This window comes from Bombina bombina, chromosome 1 (assembly GCF_027579735.1).
Source record: "Bombina bombina isolate aBomBom1 chromosome 1, aBomBom1.pri, whole genome shotgun sequence".
Taxonomy (NCBI): domain Eukaryota; kingdom Metazoa; phylum Chordata; class Amphibia; order Anura; family Bombinatoridae; genus Bombina; species Bombina bombina.
This window is the reverse complement of record NC_069499.1, coordinates 914,449,693-914,470,833: the sequence shown is the minus strand read 5'-3', so window position 1 is coordinate 914,470,833 and position 21,141 is coordinate 914,449,693. Positions and strand designations below refer to the sequence as shown.

Below are 21,141 nucleotides of genomic sequence, written 5' to 3'. Positions count from 1 at the left end.
CACAAAAGACAGGGATATCAGCATTTTCATTTTAATTGGTTAAAATAACCTTAACATATATCCCTATTAGGGAAAATACAAGACGGTGCAGCACAGTTCCTGCAAGCCTATACCAGACAGAGACCCTGATTCTGGCTTTCATGGGAACCACAAACAAAAAATGCACAGAGAACTAAGGTCACACAGTCCTAGGACATCAAATTCGCAACATTCACTCATACAGTCAGTAACTGGCTTGAATCGACAAACAAAACCTCTAACAGAGTATGGCAGTGCAATCCCTGCACTAATCGGCCAACATGTTAATCATTGAGGATCTATGTTTGCTAAAACGGATAGTTAACACAACTATACAAAAAATTATATATTGTGAGCATATATGCATAAGATGTTAAATGCATAGATACATTTTGACTGAAAAGAGGTAATTGAAACCTAGTGGGAAGCCAAGCAACACCTATTTCAGAGGGCACCCCTAACATCTAGGAAGGATATGGTGTCATGAAATTTACCATTTAGGATCTATGCTTGGTCTTCCTAATATCGAGGTGACAATTTACTAAATAAATTGACAAATACAATCAAATGTCAGAATTATTTGCAAGGAAACAAACGGCAAGTGATGTATACATATATCGTATTAGACCACATGGCAAGTAGTTGAATGTATATCCTCCGAACTTGTAGTATAATTTTCACACACTGTCAAGAGTACAGGTATCACATAAGCTTGATATCAAGCTTATGTGATACCTGTACTCTTGACAGTGTGTGAAAATTATACTACAAGTTCGGAGGATATACATTCAACTACTTGCCATGTGGTCTAATACGATATATGTATATATCACTTGCCGTTTGTTTCCTTGCAAATAATTCTGACATTTGATTGTATTTGTCAATTTATTTAGTAAATTGTCACCTCGATATTAGGAAGACCAAGCATAGATCCTAAATGGTAAATTTCATGACACCATATGTAGTTGAAAGGTGTCAGTCAAGGCTTTTCGATGGCACAGCATAATTCTTTTAAAGCATTTTATAATTACAGATGTAAGAGCAACAGACCTGTAATCATTCATGCTCAAAATCTCTTGTTTCCTCAGAGCAAGAATAATAATTGAACAGGCTGGTACACATTGTATTCGAGGGGTACTGAACCCAAATTTTTTCTTTCATGATTCAGATAGAGCATGCAATTGTAAGCAACTTTCTAATTTACACCTATTATCATTTTTTCTTCGTTCTCTTGCCTTCTTTATTTGAAAAAGAAGACATCAAAGCTATTTTTTGGTTCAGAACCATGGAAATCACTTGTTTATTGGTGGGTGAATTTATCCACCAATCAGCAAGAACAATCCAGTTTGTTCACCAAAAATGGGCCGGCATCTAAACTTACATTCTTGCATTTCAAATAAAGATTCCAAGAGAATGAAAACAATTTGATAATAGGAGTCAATTAGAAAGTTGCTTAAAATTGCATGCTCTATTTGAATCACAAAAGAAAAAAATTGGGTTCAGTGTCCCTTTAAGGACTGGTTAAAAAGGTCAGTAAAAATAGGTGCAAGTTTGTCAGTACAGTGTTTCAATGTAGCAGGAGAAATAATGTCAGGGCCTGGTGCTTTCTAAGGCTTCTGTCTTTTAAAAATAGAGTTTTCTTGTTGTTCGGTGACAGAAAAATATTGACTCTCTTCAGATTTCAAATCAGACATAATTACTGAAGGCCTCTGCTTGTCAAATATAGAGTAGAAGTTGTTTAATTGGTTAGGAAATAAAGCATCCGTTATAGCTGAAGATTTTGGTTTATAGTTTGTAGTAGACTGGAGACCTTTCCAGACCGTGATACTGTCATTGCTGCAAAAAGCTGTTTCTTGGACTGTAAAGCCCATATTTAAAGATTGATCAGTATCTGTAGATAGATGACATAAACTTTGTTAAAGTATGAGCCCTTGAAAAGTCTATTTTTTAACTTTAAAATGTACATAAATGTGGGCAACCAGCCTCCATCTTCTTCCTTCACAATATCAGCATTTCTACAATGTACAATGTATGCGCTTATTATCATAATAGAATAAAAAAATGACACAAGGGCGGCCAGCTCAATGAGTTTTGGTATGAGTAAAATTTATAAAAACACCTTTTGAAGGGCACATATTTAAACAAAGGTAATGTCATGGACCTATGTACATTCTTACATCCACACAGTTTACAGTCACTTTAAAAATACCAAAAGTAATATTGTCCTATCTTTAAAGTGCTTTAATAACAGAATAGGACTAGATCATGAGGAAATAGAAAGGATCAGGATTCCCTTCTTTTCCAGGGATCAGCTATCATCTAGTTTATATAGATGGAGTACAATAGTGGTATGGGCCCACTGAGTGGTCTGTCAGCAGAATTTTAATAAAACAGAAGGCTCCAAAATTCTTCAAGTTAGCATAAACTGAAATAGGTTTATACAAATGATACCTAGATGATTTATTTTGAAGAGCACTTCACTCACCTTGCCAATATGATAGGGCAAATTGAGCATCTGTTCCTCTGGGACAAATATTTGATTCCAGAGCCATTCCCTTTTTACACGTTTGCCATGCTGGCCATCATCTGTTATAAATGCTGAATTCCCTTCATGACAGAAGACCGTTACTGAAGAGAGGTAAACTGCAACCAGCAGCAGAAACCACCATAATTTCATTGCGACTGGAGACCCAGTTATATCTGAAAAAGGAGACACACTTACAATAAATATTGCAAATAGCTATTTAAAACCTACAACCAACTATAACACATATAAATGATACATATAATAAATATGCACCAAGAATAGGGAAACATAATACAATGTCAACATCACAAGTACCAGACCAGCTGTATTTGCAATATCTCTTGAAAATGAGGTTATCTGTTATTTATTTTAAAAAGAAACTTACAACACAACCATCCTATCATGTGTCCAGTCCTATGTCACCAACATTTTATATACATATGAGGTGCATGAGTTTATCATGAGTTCTGATGGGAACATTTCTAGGGGAGAGCACTGGCTTAGACCATAAGCAGCAAAAGTGTGCATATAGTTGCTGACTCCTCATCCATCTCATCAGGGCCCACTTCCTCATCCTCTATGCTGAAAAGCAAATCTTTAATCATATCAGCAGAAGTGTGTATTAGACATTTCCTACAATGGGGACACATATCTTGCCCCTTCTTCTTCTCTTATACCACTGCTGCTTCATCCCTAATCAGATGACTTTTGGGATAATGAACGCCAGTGAATAAGAGATGGCTGTGCCTTGTGGTGCTGGGTTCACTGGCAGTTAGGGTAGCAGTGACAGAGGCGGCGCTAGATGCACTGATAGTTGGGGAAAGAGTGGCAGAGGTGGCACTAGATGCACTGACTGTGGCAGAGGTGGCACTGGATGCACTGGCAGTTAGGGTAGGAGTGGCAGAGGTGGCACTAGATGCACTGACTGTGGCAGAGGTGGCACTGGCAGTTAGGGTAGGAGTGGCAGAGGTGGTGCTAGATGCACTGATAGTTGGGGAAAGAGTGGCAGAGGTGGCACTAGATGCACTGGCAGTTAGGGTAGGAGTGGCAGAGGTGGCGCTAGATGCACTGATAGTTGGCGAAAGAGTGGCAGAGGGGGCACTAGATGCACTGGCAGTTACGGTAGGAGTGGCAGAGGTGGCACTGAATGCACTGACTTTGGCAGAGGTGGCACTGGATGCACTGGCAGTTAGGGTAGGAGTGGCAAAGGTGGCACTGGATGCACTGACATTTAGTGTAGGAGTGGCAGAGGTGGCACTGGATGCACTGGTAATTGGGGCTGGAGTGCTGGTTGAAGGGGCACTAATGAATTTATTTTTGCTGGAAAAAAGTTTATGGAACACTGACTACTGTTTCTTTGACTCATGCTATGATTTTAAAGCAGAACCTAGTTCTTTTTTGGATGCCCCATAAATGACCTCTTCCTTGGAGATGGGCAGCAAATTTGCATACTTAGGCTGTTGGAGCTTGAAGCTTAAGGAAATAAGGGAGGGGTAGATTAGTTTGAAGTAGCTGCTCCCCCTGCTGTTTCTCTAACCCTTTTCCTTGTACTATCTCAGATTTGCATGTAATCCAATCCAACCAAACCAAATATACACTTTAGTATTTTACTTGCAAATATATTACAATCACAATAACTTTTGGAATATTGCATTTTTGAGCACACTGTACCTGCCATGGTGCAGGTACTTGACAATTCACATCCCCTAAAAAGAACAGACACTAGTGAGTTATGTGTAATGTATTTCTGACCTGTTATGAGACAGAGGCAGGAAGATATTTTAGGCGCAGCAAGTTTTGGAGTAGAATTATTGGCACTTTTTTGGGGTACACCTGTTCCTGGTATGGCATGGGCACTTGACCATTCACATTCACTGACCCCAAAATGATAGTGAACTGTTTGTAATGTATTTTGTTAATGTTACAGTGACATGAAGATATTACAGCAACAACAACTTTTGGTATACAAAGAATGCCACTTGTGTGGGCACACCTGTGCCTGTTGTCTTGTGGGGCCATTCACACTAACTGCAAACAACAGATAATAGTAAACTTTGAGTAAAGTATTTCTGTAATGTTTCAATTTCAGGAAGATATTACAGCCACAACAATCTTTGAAATATAGACACTGGCACTTTTTTGAAAACACATGTGCCTGCTGCAGTGTTTGAAGTTGGCAGGCCAGTCATATAAAGTTAGCCAACTGTGGGCCTGAATTTAAGTGGTTCGCTAATGGATTTTGTTTTGCTCTTGCTGAAAATCATTTTTAATTCTCTTGGTATCTTGATTTGAAAAGCAAGAATGTAAGTTTAGATGACAGCCCATTTTTGGTCAACAACCTGGGTTGTTCTTGCTGATTGGTGGATAAATTCACCCACCAATAAACAAGTGCTGTCCAGAGTGCTGAACCCAAAATTGTCTGGCTCCTTAGCTTAGATGCCTTCTTTTTCAAATAAAAATACCAAGAGAATGAAGAAAATTTGATAATAGGAGTAAATTAGGAAGTTGCTTAAAATTGCATGCTCTATCTGAATCACAAAAAAAAAAAAAAAAAAAAAAAAAAAAAAAAAAATTGGGTTCAGTGTCCCTTTAACTTCTGTTTCAGGCGAGCCTGAAACGATAGGGCTCGATGTAGCATCCGCTGCTTAATAAATGGAGCCCTACATGTGCAGACACCCTATATACTGACACACACTGCACACACACACACACTGCTCACTGATACACGCACACATTTTGACACACTAGATGGCTGCATCCTTCTCACTGCCACATATAATACATGCACACAATATATGCGCATATCCTGCTCACTACGTGTGCACACTGCATACTAAAACACAATGAACTACGCATGTACAACAGTATGCTGAGTTGCATATAGTAAATGTTGTGTGCTATAGTTTTAATTAATTCCTCTCTGATGGCTAAAGGTTAACTCCAGCCGCGTTTAACACTACAACTGGCACCAGACCTGATAAATGTGTACACTAATTTGTACAGTGATGTTCGTTGATGTGCTACCTTGTGATGTCTTTAATGGTAACATTTCTTGAGACATCATCTGGTGTAGCATAATATCAGACTTTTACCTTGGTTTTATCTATCACCAATTTTGTACTAAAATCAAATTAAGAGGAAAACTCTTGATAAAGCAAATAAAAGTCTTAGATATATATCACATATGTCCACACTTCCTCCCCCCCCCCTCTTTTTTATTATTGTCTTGTGCATAGGTAGTGTGTAAAATTAGGAAGAGAAAAGAAGGTAGCAGAATAGTAAAGGATAAAATTGGGCTGAAAACAAAGATAAAAGTAACATCTGAATCATCCAGCTTCTTATTCTATGGTTCAAGGTACAAGAATTTAAAGAGAAATTCCGGTCAAAATATATATGCACATAGATGAATTACATATTTGAATAGGAACATATTTACAATATACATGTATTGGCAAAAATGCTTCTAGTAAACATTATCACTGTTTTAGTGTTTTTGTTGTTGTTTTTTTTTTGGCTCCAGACTCCTTTATTAACACACAAGCACAGTATGTACAGGTGTTGTGCTTTCATAACAGTACTAAAACATGAAAATAAAAAAAAAGAAAGCTTAAGAAGAATGTAAGAAAAAAGGGGACAGGGAAAGAGAAGAAATATGTATGTACACAACATCCCTTCCTCACAAACCCTATATATGGGAGCATGTGATCCAAGAACAAGGCATTTTTCCCTCCACATACAAGGAACAAATAGAATAATCAATTCAAATGAATAATTATAGGAGGGATGCTACAGTGAAAATTATGCCCCTTTATCTGGAGGGTTAAGCATGGGTGGTTGGGGTAATTATTGCCATATGTTTTTATATTGTTTCCCCAAAAAGCTTCAGGAACCTGTTACAAAGATAAAACTACAACAAGAAAACCTCTCTGCATTTTATTAATCCGAAAGCAAAAGGCAGTCGGTATAGGCTCATTATAAAAAAAAAAACAAAAAAAAAAAAACAAGAAAAACAAAAAAAAAAAACAGCTAAATAACACTGATTCCAACCAGGCACTAGGTCCTTGCTTCTATCTCTGAAGCATGAGTTTTGCTCAACCTAGAGTGGGTAACAGCAATTATAGAAATTCTGTCAAACAGCAGAGAGGGGCCAGCACAACTAAAACTGTCCCATGAGAATATATAGAAAAGAACAAGTGGAAGGCAGGAAAGTAAGATACATCCTGACTCCCATCCCACATAATATCAGATAATGGTACGACTTGGGCGGAAGCAGGCAGAACCTTACTAGCGCACACTGGCAAGGGCAGAAGCCTCTCAGCCATTACTACAATACTTTGCTGTTGCACGATTGTGTCACATGATTTTTTTTTTCTTTGTCACGTATTTAGTACATGTGTTTTGCAAGTTGATTACTACACAGAATTAAGAGCTTTCTCCGAACCCTCCTTCCTCTTCCTCCTCTTCTTCCATTACGGGGTCTGAGTCCCAGCAGGTAATGTCAATTTCTGGTGGTTTGTTGTAGAAAACAGGGGGAGGAGCTTTGGCAGACATTTCATCTGATTGCGCAAAATCTTCATCTTGTGATTGGCTGAAATATCCTTCACTTTCCTGTGTACCTTCCCTCTGAGATGTATCCCCATTGGTCATGAGGGAGTCTGTAAGCTCTGGCTGATGGCAAGAGGCTTCCTGCAATGCATGCTGGTAGCTAAGAGTCATCTGATGTGGCCCTTCAATGTGGATAATGCTCTGAGGGTCCTCCTCTCCTTCCATGTCACAGAATGTAGCAGGTGGTTGTGGTAACTCCTCTAAGTTCAGAAGGTTATCCTCGGGGACAGGAGGAGGACAGGCCTCTGTTTCCACAAATACGTTTTGCTCTGCATGGCTCTCTCCTTGAGAAGATATCAAATTCCCACCTGCCCAGCTGGAGTCCCGCGGCTCATCATTTTGCCACAGGTCAAGTAAGCTTGGAGCTTCTTGTGTTGGAGGAGGATTTATGTCTGTCAACAAGTCCACCTCTCCTAATTCCATAACTGCTTCCTCCTCATTTCCAGTTAGCTGAGGGGCTGCAGGGAACCCCACATCATCCACTTTGTTTTCCATAAAAACATCTTCTGTAAGTCCCTGGGGTGTCCAAGAACCATCCTGTATGACTGGCTCTAAACTCATGGCCTTGTTCCATTCTTCACCCAGGCTACTACGGTGTTCTGTTTCTGAAGATCGAGGAGGGCCAGCTTCAGAGGAACTTCTTACGGCTATATCGTTCTCTTCACCTGTCCGAGGTGTCAGGAGTGTAGAGACGGAATCTGTAGTGGCTCTTTCTACTTGTCTGAAGAATTCTCGTGGGTTCAGCCTCCTCCACTTCACTTTCTGTTCTTTTTTGGTCTGCCACCTTGTCGTCATCTTTCTGTTCCATAAATATTGAGTTGCTCTGTAACCTTTTTTTTTCCTCTTCAGCCTCTTCATCTAGAAGCTTCTTCCTGTGGTCTTCTATCTGCTGCTCTCTTTCCTGATAGCGTTTCTCGCGTTCCTCCTGCTCTTTGCGCTCTTGCTCCATGCGCTCCTGCTCAAAGCGAAATCTCTCTTCCAAAGCTTTCTGTCGCTCTTCCTGCTTCCTTTCCTCCTCTTCCCTCTTGGCTTGCTCCCAGAACTGTTCTCTGTTGAGGCATTTCATTTCTATGGCTGCATTTGTCTTCTGGTAATTGGTGCCAGTTTCACCATCCTCTTTAAGCTGCAGTCTCTGCATAACAGGGCTAGACAGTCGTCCAGAGCCATTGGAGAGGCGTTGACCGATGGCCATAGGATCAATGTCTTCCACACTGCTGGCATTCACTATGACATCCACACCCTGGAAAAAGTCAGCAACCTGAGCAACGTGACTGGCACAAGCACATTTTCTGGCATCTGGGACATCTTCCCCAACCCAATTGATAAGTACATATCGGGCTAGCATTGCGTGAGGCTCCTTCACACTGCAGAAACCATACATCACCTTCTGGTTCTCAAAATGACTGGCAAGGTCAGGTAACCCACCTCCTCCTGACGCCGCCAATGACAAATTATCTGTGCCATCCTCATATGTATACAATGCCCAGTCTTTGGGGTTGTCTTCTTGAATAACATCCTGGTAGGCAGCCAGCAGCTCCAGGCGGTGAGTGTTGAAGCTAACGGAGGCCATGCCGGCTGACTGTTTGCCGGGGGATGGAGAGATGAGGCAGCGGACTGAGAGAGCATCACTGTTTTAGTGTTAACATTTTTCTCTGCAAGTGCAGGTGAGGTATAGCGAGATATTCTCAGTGCACCAGCATTGTATACACTGCAGCTGCTCAGTGAGCCAGTGGGGCTTGTATGATATCAGCAACTAACAAACTGAGTCATTATCAGATAGTACAAGCACCTCAGGCTCTCTAAACAAGTGCTGTGTTTAAAATGCTGGTGCACGGTGCATACTTAAATACTCTTTTGAAACAGCTATAGCTTTTATAAGAAGCATTTTTGCTAATACATGTATATTACAAAATTGCTTCTGTTCAAAATTGAAATGATTCCATGTGTATTAAAATTATGGCTGGAATGTCCCTTTAAGGCTTCAAAAATGTGAGACAAAATTATTTTCAAAAGGCTTTTATAATAATTAATATTATTAAATATTATTAAGAAAACTAAATAGGGGCAAATCTTAACAACAATATTGTAATAGTTGACAATAATAGGGTCTTAAAGAGATAGGAAATTTTAATTTTAAGACACTTTTAAATTCACTTCTATTTTCAAATGTGCTTCGTTCTCTTGGTATCCCGTGTTAAAAAATGAATACACACATATCATACACTAGTGGGAGCTGCTGCTAATTGTTGCCTGCACACATTTGTCTCTTGTGATTGGCTAAATAGATATTTACAGCTTCCTGTTAGTAGTACAATGCTGTCCCTTCAGCAATGGATAACAAGAGAATGAAGCATAATTGATAATAGAAGTAAATTGCAAATTTGTTTGAAATTGTATGTTCTATCTGAATCATAAAATAACATTTTGTGGTTTACTATCCATTTAAGCATTGTCTATTTTTTAATTAAATGTAGTAAATATTTAGAAAAGATGAAAATAGGAGACAAATGACAAAGAGAAAACCTTTGTTATAACTGAAACCAAAATAAGAATAAGTTGCTGCTTCAAATACATCCAAGAAGAAATTACAAATAAATGGATTCTTAAAGGGACAGTCAACACCAGAATTTTTGTTGTTTAAAAAGAAAGATAATCCCATTATTACCCATTCCCCAGTTTTGCATAACCAACACAGTTATATTAATATACTTTTTACCTCTGTGATTACCTTGTATCTAAGCTTCTGCTGACTGCCCCCTTATTTCAGTTCTTTTGACAGACATGCAGTTTAGCCAATCAGTGCTCAGTCCTAGGTCACTTTACGTGCATGAGCTCAATGTTATCTATATGAAACATGTGAACTAATGCCCTCTAGTGGTCAAAATGTATTCAGATAAGAGGCAGTCTTCAAGGTCTAAGAAATTAGCATATGAACCTCCTAGTTTTATCTTTCAACTAAGAATACCAAGAGAACAAAGCAAAATTGGTGATAAAAGTAAATTGGGAAGTTGTTTAAAATTGCATGCCCTATTTAAAACATGAAAGTTTTTTTGGACTTGACTGTCCCTTTAATAACTCTCTATGAAACTCCCTGGCAATTCACACATTAATAGATTGTAACATTTTCTCCTCTTTAATCTTTGATCTGCTGGGTGTATTATTATTATTTTTTTTTACAAATAACTCATTTACCTTTGCTTTGTAATTTGCAATAGCTGTTTTGCTTGTTTAAAACCTGAAAATTTCAATATTGCAGTAATTGATACATAAAAGCTATTTAAACAAGACACAGCAGTTGTAATCATCCTCCCATTGGGGGTGGGAGAGATGGGTACTAAACTGTTCATTTACAATTGTTCACTTGGAGTATTTGACTTTGTATATACAGAGATAACAAAAGTTATCTTTGTGTTTATAATGTGATAAGATATGGAAGACTGCTCTCCCTGAATTAATTGAGCTGTTGTTTCAAATAGCAAAATTACTTTCATTTATAAAAAACAAACCTAAATGATCTATTTCCCATGCATTTTATACTGTGCAGCTGGAATAACAAGTAATTTGAAAAACATCTATTGGAAACCCTTTTTACAGTAGACTGCACCTTTAAGTCTAGAGAGTCTAGAGAGTCAAATTAGCTGTGCAGTGCTTATGCATTCCTTCTCTGGGCTCTGTCTCTGAGAGCTTGCTAACAGAAAATCAAAGCTCTTTTGTAGTGGAAAAATGACATGCTCTAATTTGTCAGACACTAGTGACCTAGCAATGACACTTTATAAGGTTACACTCACAGGGAAAGTATCGCTCAGGATCTGCAGAGCACTGCTGGTTCCAAACAGCCACAGCCACTGACCCAATCAGCAACGCTAGACGCACAACCCAGTGGTGTGACTAGCGCTGCTGTTTGGGTGACTGCCATTTTTCTGTCAAGACCAGCAGTTCTTTGTGGCTCCTGGGCTGTACTTTAACTATGTGTTTAACCCAATTTGTGGAGTTAAACACATAGCACTGCAGGGTTGCTAGTTTTTAAATAACATGAGCTAGCAAATTGGAGCATGTAATTTTCCCTCTATAATGACCATTTAAGTCTCATACTACATTTATGAATTTATAAGCCACAAATGTATAACTTGTTTTACTCCTCCTGTACATTTTTCCACCCCACCCCACATGGCAATACCTTTTTAAGCACACTTGGGTTAAATAGACATAAAACTGAATACAGTTCATACGTTTCTAAGCATACTGTAACTTTAATGCATTTCTCTTGTAAATAATCCTCCTCCCAACCGTTTAAAGCTCCAAAACCATCATTGCCTGTGGAGCTTTACACTACTCTAAAATATGGGCACTCTGTAAATGATCTGGATTGGCTGTGGGTTTAGATGTCTGGTTTACATTTAAACAAAGAATATTAGTGCCAAAAAAATTTAACATTTATTTTTCCCCTTTTCGAAAAACAAACAAAGTCAAGGCAGATCTAAACTAAACACACTAAAGCATGTAGAAACCATCCTACACTTAAAGGGGCATGAAAACAATTTTTTTGCTTTCATGATTCAGATAGAGAATACAATTTTAAACAATTTTCTAATTTACTTCTATTATCTAATTTGTTTCATTCTCTTGGCATCATTTGTTGAAAGAGCAGCAATGCACTAATGGTTTCTAACTGAACTCATGGGTGAGCCAATCACAATCGAGATATATATGCAATTATGCAGCCACCAATCAATAGCTAGAACCTAGGTTATCTGCTGCTCATGAGCTTACCTAGATAAACCTTTCAGCAAAGGATAACAAGGGAAGGAAGCAAATTAAATAATATAAGTAAATTGGAAAGGTGTTTACAATTGTATTCTCTATTTTAATCATGAAATAATTTTTTGGGGTTTCATGTCCCTTTAAATACAGTGAGCCTCTAATAATTTCTTATGTTTCAGAGAAAATGACTAGACTACATGTGCCAAGTGGTTCTTATCTGCTACCTTTTTTTCCCCCTATGTGTGATATAGTTGATAAGCATAGGACACTAACTTCTAGACTGTTGCAATTCTGTATCTGACTTTGTGCCATAAAAACAAATGTTTTCTCCGCTTCCTTGTTCCATCCATTCATTTTGTGATTCACGAGTTAGCAGCATTGTGACCGGGATAGATTGAAAAATCTAAATTGGTTTTGATCTTTTATAGATGATACTGTTGCTGTTCTAATAAGAGACTGTAATATACTAAAATGAATAAATACATAAATAAACTAAACAGCAGCTTTACATTTTGATGACTAGATGCCGAATATAAACCAATGACAGTAATATATTTATATGGTATCAAAGATATGAGAATCACTGAACTGAATAAATGTGCTACAAATTGGTTATATAGAAGATACTGACATATTTGGAACGATACTGACTGGTGAAAATGTAAAAGCCAAAATTAAAGGTACAGTCAACAACAAAATTTTGTTGCTTAAAAAGATAGATAATCCCTTTATTACCCATTCCCCAGTTTTGCATAACCAACACAGTTATAATAATACACTTTTTACCTCTGTTATTACCTTGTATCTATGCCTCTGCAAACTGCCCCCTTAGTTCAGTTTTTTTGACAGACTTGCATTTTAGCCAATCAGTGCTGACTCCTAGGTAACTTCACGTGCGTGAGCTCAATGTTATCTATATGACACACCTGAACTTACGCCCTCTAGTGGTGAAAAACTGTTAAAATGCGTTTAGATTAGAGTCGTCCTTCAAGGTTTAAGAAATTAGCATGCGAGCCTACTAGGTTTAGCTTTCTACTAAGAATACCAAAAGAACAAAGCAAAATTAGTTATAAAAGTAAATTGGAAAATTGTTTAAAATTACATGCCCTATCTGAATCATTAAAGTTTATTTTGGACTTGACTGTCCCTTTAAAACAGGGGCCATATTGAGAGCATTGTATGTGAGAGCTATAAAGAGGAAAAAATTGTTTTATAGGAAAATGAACCCTTCTCAAACATAATTTTTAACATTTTTTGGAATATAAGATGTCATCATATAAGATTCTAATAATATAAAACAAAGAGTGCTCTCCAATGATGCAAACAACAACTTTATTTAGATATCCAGGACAGGATCATAAAAACTCAACATTTCAGGGATAATACCCCTTAATCATGTAATACATATGTCATTAGTTCTCATTACATATATTGGTGTGGACCTAAGATTAATCCTATACAAAACGTGATTTATCCTACCTATTATCAATATCGCCACCTACAGGGTGAGAACCAAATGCAAATACATAAACAGCTATAAAACATACAGGATCAATGACTCGTTATACATTTGTTACAATGTTTGAAAAACAATGTTACTAGTAAGACTCATAAAATGCATAAATAACAAACTCAGTAAAAAGACATAACAAAGCACAGTTAATAACAAGCAGATGCAAACAGTAGATACTTAGAAATAATGTAGTTTAAAAGAACCATCAATAGAAGGCAGACCAATTAATCTCCCTATTCATGCCCCTAGGTTAAAAAGTGTCTAACTGAAAAATCCAGTATGTCTCGCGCTGTTTCAGTATTAGATCTCTATTGTCCCCTCGCCTGGGAGTTTTAACCTGTTCAATAATCTGAAAGCGGAGTTGATTGATCTGATGACCTGCTGCCAGAAAATAATGAGCTACTGGGGCATTTAATACCTTGCATCTAATATTGCTTTTGTGTTCCGTGATACAATCACGGATCTGTCAAGTGGACTCCCCCACATAGACACGCCCACAGGGACATTTGATCATATACACAACATAGCAGATATTACATGTAAAGTGATCTTTGTAAAAATATTTGCGGCCAGTATGGGGATGCAGGAAAAATGGACTTTTAAAAATAGAACTGCAATTTATACAACCCAGACAAGGGAAACCTACATTCTTTTTGTTAATAAAATTATGTACCACTGTTTTGTCTGCTCCAATGTCAGCTTTATTCAATGTGTGTCAGGGTTTTTTCCCTGTTTTGTTTACCATGTGCTGCTGGCAGCCATTTTACTCACCTCTCTAGCTGACTCTGGTGCATACTGTGTGATGCTGCTCATTTCCTGCACTTCCTTTTATGGTCAGACTGGTGTACATCATCCATGTGAGACAGGATGCAGTCTCAGAATTGTGATGTCATCACTTATTATTTAAAGGGCCTCTGTTCACTATGCTTTGCCTTTGCGTTGTCTCAGACCTGTTTGTGAGAGCTCCTGTGTATTACCTGGCTGTCTGACGTCCCTCCTGGTTCCTGATCCCTGGCTTGTTCCTGACTCTACTGTTTTCCTTGTTCCTGATTCCGGCTCGTCTGACTACTCGCTTTGGCTCCTGACTCGGCTCGTCTGACTATTCGCTTTGGCTCCTGACTCGGCTCGTCTGACTACCAGCTCTGGTTTTGATTCCTGGCTTGTTATTTTACTTGTGGACTTTTTATTATTTTTTGCTATTAATAAAGGTGTGATTATTTTTGCACTTCTCGTCTCAGTCTGATTCCTAGCACCCTGACATTACGCAAGGGCCATGAATCCTGATGGTGCTAATAATCCACCTTTACCTGCCATAATTTCCAGGATGGATGAACAGGATCACCGCTTGGATCAATTTGCACTAGCCCTGCAAACCCTGCTGACTCGCACTGCACATTTGGACCAAAGTGTCCTGCAAGTTATGGCTGCTCCTGTTTCCGCTGCTTCACCTAGTCTTACCAGATGTCCGGTTCTGCACCTCTACCTCAGCGATTTGGAGGCGATCCTAATCAGTGCAGAAGGTTTTTGAACCAGGTGGGCATTTACTTTGAGATGTTACCTCAGGCGTTTCCCTCTGACAGAGCTAAGGTGGGATTTCTCATCTTGTTACTTTCTGACACAGCTCTTGCCTGGGCTAATCCCTTGTGGGAGACTAATAAACCTGTGATTTCAAATTACCCTGAATTTATGCCCTCCTTTCAAAGGGTATTTGATGTTCCGGCTCGCTCCTCCTCTGCTGCTAAACAACTCATGTCCATTCAGCAAGGTACAAGATCTGTTGCTCAGTATGCCATTGAGTTCCATACACTTGCCGCAGAGGTAGGTTGGAACAATGAAGTCCTTGTTGCCGCCTTCTTTCATGGGCTCTCTGATGAGATTAAAGCCGAAGTTGCTGCCAGAGATTTACCAGAAGATCTTGAGGCATTGGTGTCTTTTTTGATCCTAATTGACATCAGACTAAGTGAGAGGCCCTCTTTCAAGTAGCGCTTGTGGAAGCCCCCTGTTCCATTGTTTCCTACGTGTTCATTCCCACCCATGCCTCCTGGTACCGAGTCACCAGGTACTGCTGAGCCGATGCAGATGGGATTCACGTGTCTCTCCATGGCGGAGAGGTCGTTTAGGAGGAGGGAGGGGCTCTGCCTCTATTGTGGTTTACAGGGCCACCTTTTGAAGTCTTGTCCTACACGGCCCAGGAAACACTCACACCTAAGGTCCTGTCGGGGGCAGACCTTGGGTGGTTTATCCTCGTCCCCGGAACCGCTTTGGTCACGGTTGTCCTTTCCTGGGTGGACTCCTCCATAGTCACCCAGGCTCTTGTTGACTCCGGTGCTGCGGGCTATTTCATTGACAGTGCTTTTATATCAAAACACTCCATTCCTGTTTTGCCTCGGTCTGTTCCGCTTGCTATTGAGGCCATTGATGGCAGGCCCCTTCAGCCCGCACTCGTTACTCACAAAACTGCTCTGTTATCCATGGCTGTTGGGGCTCTCCATTTTGAAACCCTCCAGTTCCAGGTGATAAACTCTCCTCATTTTCCTGTTATTCTGGGTTATCCCTGGCTCCAAAAGCACAATCCCAGTCTCGACTGGCGCAGGTCCGAAATGTTGTTGTGGTCTCCGCAATGTATTTCCACTTGTCTTCGGAAACTTCTTCGGTATCTCAATTGCCAGAGGAGTACCAAGAGTTCCTAGACGTTTTTGACAAGGTGCGTGCCGGTACGTTGCCTCCTCACCGGACTTACAATTGTGCCATAGACCTGCAACTCGGATCCATTCCTCCTTGGGGCCCGGTTTACCCTCTGTCTGTTGTGGAGAATTGTGCTATGGAGGAGTATGTTGCCGATGCTCATCCGCAAATCCTGCTCTCCTGCAGGGGCTGGCTTCTTCTTTGTGAAGAAAAAGGGTGGCGAGTTAAGACAATGCATCAATTATAGGAGTCCTAATCATCTTACCATTAAGAATGCTTACCCTATTCCGCTCATTACGGAACTCTTTGACCGACTCAAGGGAGCTACGGTCTTTACTAAGCTTGATTTGAAAGGAGCGTACAATCTCGTTAGGATCAAGGAGGGCCACAAATGGAAAACAGCATTTAACACCAGGAGCGGGCATTATGAGTATCTTGTGATGCCCTTTGGCCTATGTAATGCTCCTGCTGTTTTCCAGAAATGTATTAATGATGTCCTATGAGATAGGTTGCAACAGTGTGTTGTGGTGTACTTAGACAACATCCTCATACACTAACCAACACTTGAGGCTCATCGTTCTGATGTTACAATGGTTCTTCAGAGACTACGTTAGAACGAACTGTTTTGTAAACTCGAAAAAATTTCCATCAGACTCAAGTTACCTTCCTAGGTTATGTTATCTCCGTTGCAGGGTTTTCCATGGATCCTGACAAGTTATCTGCAGTTCTGCAGTGGCCTCGCCCAGTTGGTCTTCAGTCTATTCAACGTTTTTTGGGGTTTGCCAATTACTATAGAAAGTTTATTAAAAACTTTTCTTCCTTGGTCAAACCTATCACACAAACATGACCCGTAAAGAGAATGATCCACTCCATTGGTCACCTACTGCCATTAAGGCCTTTGATAGTCTTAAGATTGCCTTTGCTGCCTCTCCAGTTCTGGCTCATCCTAACCCTGTCCTGCCTTTCATTCTTGAGGTCGATGCGTCTGAGACTGGAGTAGGTACCCTCTTGTCTTAACGTCCTATGCCTGATAGTTCCTTGTATCCGTGTAGTTTCTTCTCTAAGAAATTTTCTCCAGCAGAGTGCAATTATGAAATTGGTGACAGGGTATTACTGGCCATAATTTTGGCACTCAAGGAATGGAGGCATCTTCTCGAGGGTACTAGCATGCCAGTGCTCATTCTTACTAACCACAAGAATTTAACTTATTTTTCTGAAGCAAAACGTTTGTCCCTGACAGGCCAGATGGCCGCTATTTTTGTCTTGGTTTAATTATGTGGTCTCCTACCTGCCTGGTAGTAAGAATGTTAGGGCTGATGCCCTCTCTCAACAATTTTCGCCTCTGTCCAAGGAGGAGTCTGTACCTACTCCAGTTATACCTGCTGACCATATTTTGGCTACCATACGTACTAATTTGACTTCTCCCTTGGGGGAGGAGATCCTGGCTGCAAAAACCAATGCACCTCCTGAGAAACCTAGTGGTAAGTGTTTTGTTCCTGAGAATCTTCAAATTAAACTTTTGCACACTTACCACTATCCTAAAGCCGCAGGTCACCCAGGCAAGAACCAAATTATTTGGTCTGTCACTCGACAATTCTGGTGGGCAGGTCTTCATTCTAATGTTGCTGCGTATGTTGCCTCCTGCTCAGTTTGTGCACAGAATAAGACTCCTTGACGTCTTCCTGTGGGTCTTCTTTAACCTATTGCTAATGGTGAGCGTCCATGGACACATCTTTCCATGGACTTCATTGTCGAGCTTCCTGTTTCCAATGGCAATACTGTTATCCTTATGGTGGTTGACCATTTTTCTAAAATGTCACGTTGCATTCCCTTGAAGAAGTTGCCTATCGCTCAGGAGCTTGCTTTGCCCGGGAGGTCTTCCGTTTACATGGGTTACCCAAGGAGATAGTGTCGGACCGGGGTAGCCAGTTTGTCTCCAGATTTCCTTCTCCTCGGCATATCACCCTCAATCCAATGGGGCTGCAGAACGTTCTAATCAAGCTCTAGAACAGTTCCTCCGTTGCTATGTCTCAGATCACCACAATAATTGGTTTGAACTGTTACCTTGGGCAGAGTTTGCTCGTAATAGTGCTATTAATGCTTCCTTCAAGTTATCCCCGTTCATGGTGCATTATGGGTTTTAACCATCCTTGTTGCCCGATTCATTCATGTCTCAGGGTATTCTGGCTTTGGAGGAGCATCTCCGGCAACTCCGTTCCACGTGGGTGCAGATTCAGGATTGCCTTCATCGTTCTATGCAGCGCCAAAAGTTCTAGGCTGATCGTAGGAGTCTGCCTGCGCTTTCCTACCAGGTTGGTGAGAGAGTTTGGCTGTCCTCCCGCAACTTGAACCTTTGTGTGCCTTCCAATAAACTGGCTCCCCGTTATGTTGGTCCTTTTCGAATACTCCGACTGGTCAATCCTGTGGCTTATGCTCTTGACATTCCTCCTGCAATGCGCATCTCCAATGTTTTTCATGTCTCCCTCTTGAAACCATTGGTTTATCGGTTTACCACTGTGTTGACTCGTCCCCGTCCTATCTTTGTTGACAACCATGAGGAGTATGAGGTCAGCAGCATTATTGACTCTCGTGTGTCCAGGGGCCGCATACAGTATTTGGTTCACTGGAGGGGCTACGGTCCGGAGGAGCGTTCATGGGTTCCCTCCTCTGATGTTCATGCTCCCGCTCTGCTCCGTGCCTTCCATGCCCGTTTTCCCAATAAGCCTTTTGTCCTCCCGCGGGGGAGGGGTCATTGAGGGGAGGATACTGTCAGGGTTTTTTCCCTGTTGTGTTTGCCATGTGCTGCTGGCAGCCATTTTACTCATCTCTCTTTCTGACTCTGGTGCATACTGTGTGATGCTGCTCATTTCCTGCACTTCCTTTTATGGCCAGACTGGTGTACATCATCCGTGTGAGACAGGATGCAGTCTCAAAATTGTGATGTCATCACTTATTATTTAAAGGGCCTCTGTTCACTATGCTTTGCCCTTGTGTTGTCTCAGACCTGTTTGTGAGAGCTCCTGTGTATTACCTGGCTGTCTGATGTCCCTCCTGGTTCCTGATCCCTGGCTTGTTCCTGACTCTGCTGTTTTCCTTGTTCCTGATTCCGGCTCGCCTGACTACTCGCTTTGGCTCCTGACTCGGCTCATCTGACTATTCGCTTTGGCTCCTGACTCAACTCGTCTGACTACCAGCTCTGGTTTTGATTCCTGGCTTGTTATTTTACTTGTGGACTTTTTATTATTTTTTTGCTATTAATAAAGGTGTGATTATTTATGCACTTCTCATCTCAGTCTGATTCCTGGCACCCTGACAATGTGTCACATAAACTCTTATTGCATTTGTAAGCAGGTGTTCTAAAATAAGTTGTCTACCGCATAGGAATGTGTCTACCACGCCACTTCCGGTGATGTGAATCAGCTGCTTGAGGTTTGTGGCGCTCACTACACATGCGCTAGAGGGCAAACCTCCTTAAAACAGCTGTTTAAGGCACAATAGGTGACTGAGCTGCATCTTCATAACCACAGGGGAGTGTATAGGGAATGCGAGGGTCCCTCACGCACATGACCCATAACCAGATCTGTACTCGAATGCAGCACAGTGATTACTGCTGGTATACAGAGATAACAGATATTGCATTAGCTCATATAGGCCTAGATTTGGAGTTTGGCGGTAGCCGTGAAAACCAGCGTTAGAGGCTCCTAACGCTGGTTTTAGGCTACCGCCGGTATTTGGAGTCAGTCAAAAAAGGGTCTAACGCTCACTTTTCAGCCGCGACTTTTCCATACCGCAGATCCCCTTACGTCAATTGCGTATCCTATCTTTACAATGGGATCTTTCTAACTCTGGTATTTAGAGTCGTGGCTGAAGTGAGCGTTAGAAATCTAACGACAAAACTCCAGCCGCAGAAAAAAGTCAGTAGTTAAGAGCTTTCTGGGCTAACGCCGGTTCATAAAGCTCTTAACTACTGTGCTCTAAAGTACATTAACACCCATAAACTACCTATGTACCCCTATACCAAGGTCCCCCCACATCGCCGCCACTTGATTAATTTTTTTAACCCCTAATCTGCCGACCGCCACCTACGTTATACTTATGTACCCCTAATCTGCTGCCCCTAACACCGCCGACCCCTGTATTATATTTATTAACCCCTAACCTGCCCCCCACAACGTCGCCGCCAGCTACCTACAATAATTAACCCCTAATCTGCCGACCGCAAAGCGCCGCCACCTACATTATAGCTATGTACCCCTAATCTGCTGCCCCTAACACCGCCGACCCCTATATTATATTTATTAACCCCTAATCTGGCGCCCTCAACGTCGCCTCCACCTGCCTACACTTATTAACCACTAATCTGCCGACCGGACCACACCGCTATTATAATAAAGTTATTAACCCCTAATCCGCCTCACTAACCCTATAATAAATAGTATTAACCCCTAATCTGCCCTCCCTAACATCGCCGACACCTAACTTCAAACATTAACCCCTAATCTGCTGACCGGAGCTCACCACTATTCTAATAAATGTATTAACCCCTAAAGCTAAGTCTAACCCTAACACTAACAACCCCCTAAGTTAAATATAATTTAAATCTAACGAAATTAATTAACTCTTATTAAATAAATTATTCCTATTTAAAGCTAAATACTTACCTGTAAAATAAATCCTAATATAGCTACAATATAAATTATAATTATATTATAGCTATTTTAGGATTTATATTTATTTTACAGGTAACTTTGTATTTATTTTAACCAGGTACAATAGCTATTAAATAGTTAAGAACTATTTAATAGCTACCTAGTTAAAATAATTACAAAATTACCTGTAAAATAAATCCTAACCTAAGTTACAATTAAACCTAACACTACACTATCAATAAATTAATTAAATAAAATACCTACAATTCTCTACAATTAAACCTACCACTACACTATCAATAAATAAATTAAATACAATACCTACAAATAACTACAATGAAATAAACTAACTAAAGTACAAAAAATAAAAAAGAACTAAGTTA

The 21,141-nt window shown here is 40.3% G+C and overlaps 2 protein-coding genes across 2 annotated transcripts in view; both read right to left on the bottom strand.

Moving 5' to 3' along the window:
• The window catches only part of CDH5 (cadherin 5), a 214,701-nt gene that overhangs the window by 103,270 nt on the left and 90,290 nt on the right, over positions 1 to 21,141 (bottom strand). The window contains exon 2 of the mRNA XM_053699617.1: positions 2,504 to 2,718. Within this exon, the coding sequence (XP_053555592.1) occupies positions 2,504 to 2,695 (192 nt within the window). The 5' untranslated portion in view covers positions 2,696 to 2,718. The remainder of the gene's footprint in view (positions 1 to 2,503; positions 2,719 to 21,141) is intronic.
• On the bottom strand, positions 6,722 to 8,740 carry LOC128652206 (drebrin-like). Its single transcript, XM_053708220.1, is given in 2 exon segments — positions 6,722 to 7,892; positions 7,894 to 8,740. Coding segments are annotated over 2 exon segments (1,752 nt in total). The 5' UTR covers positions 8,721 to 8,740; the 3' UTR covers positions 6,722 to 6,967.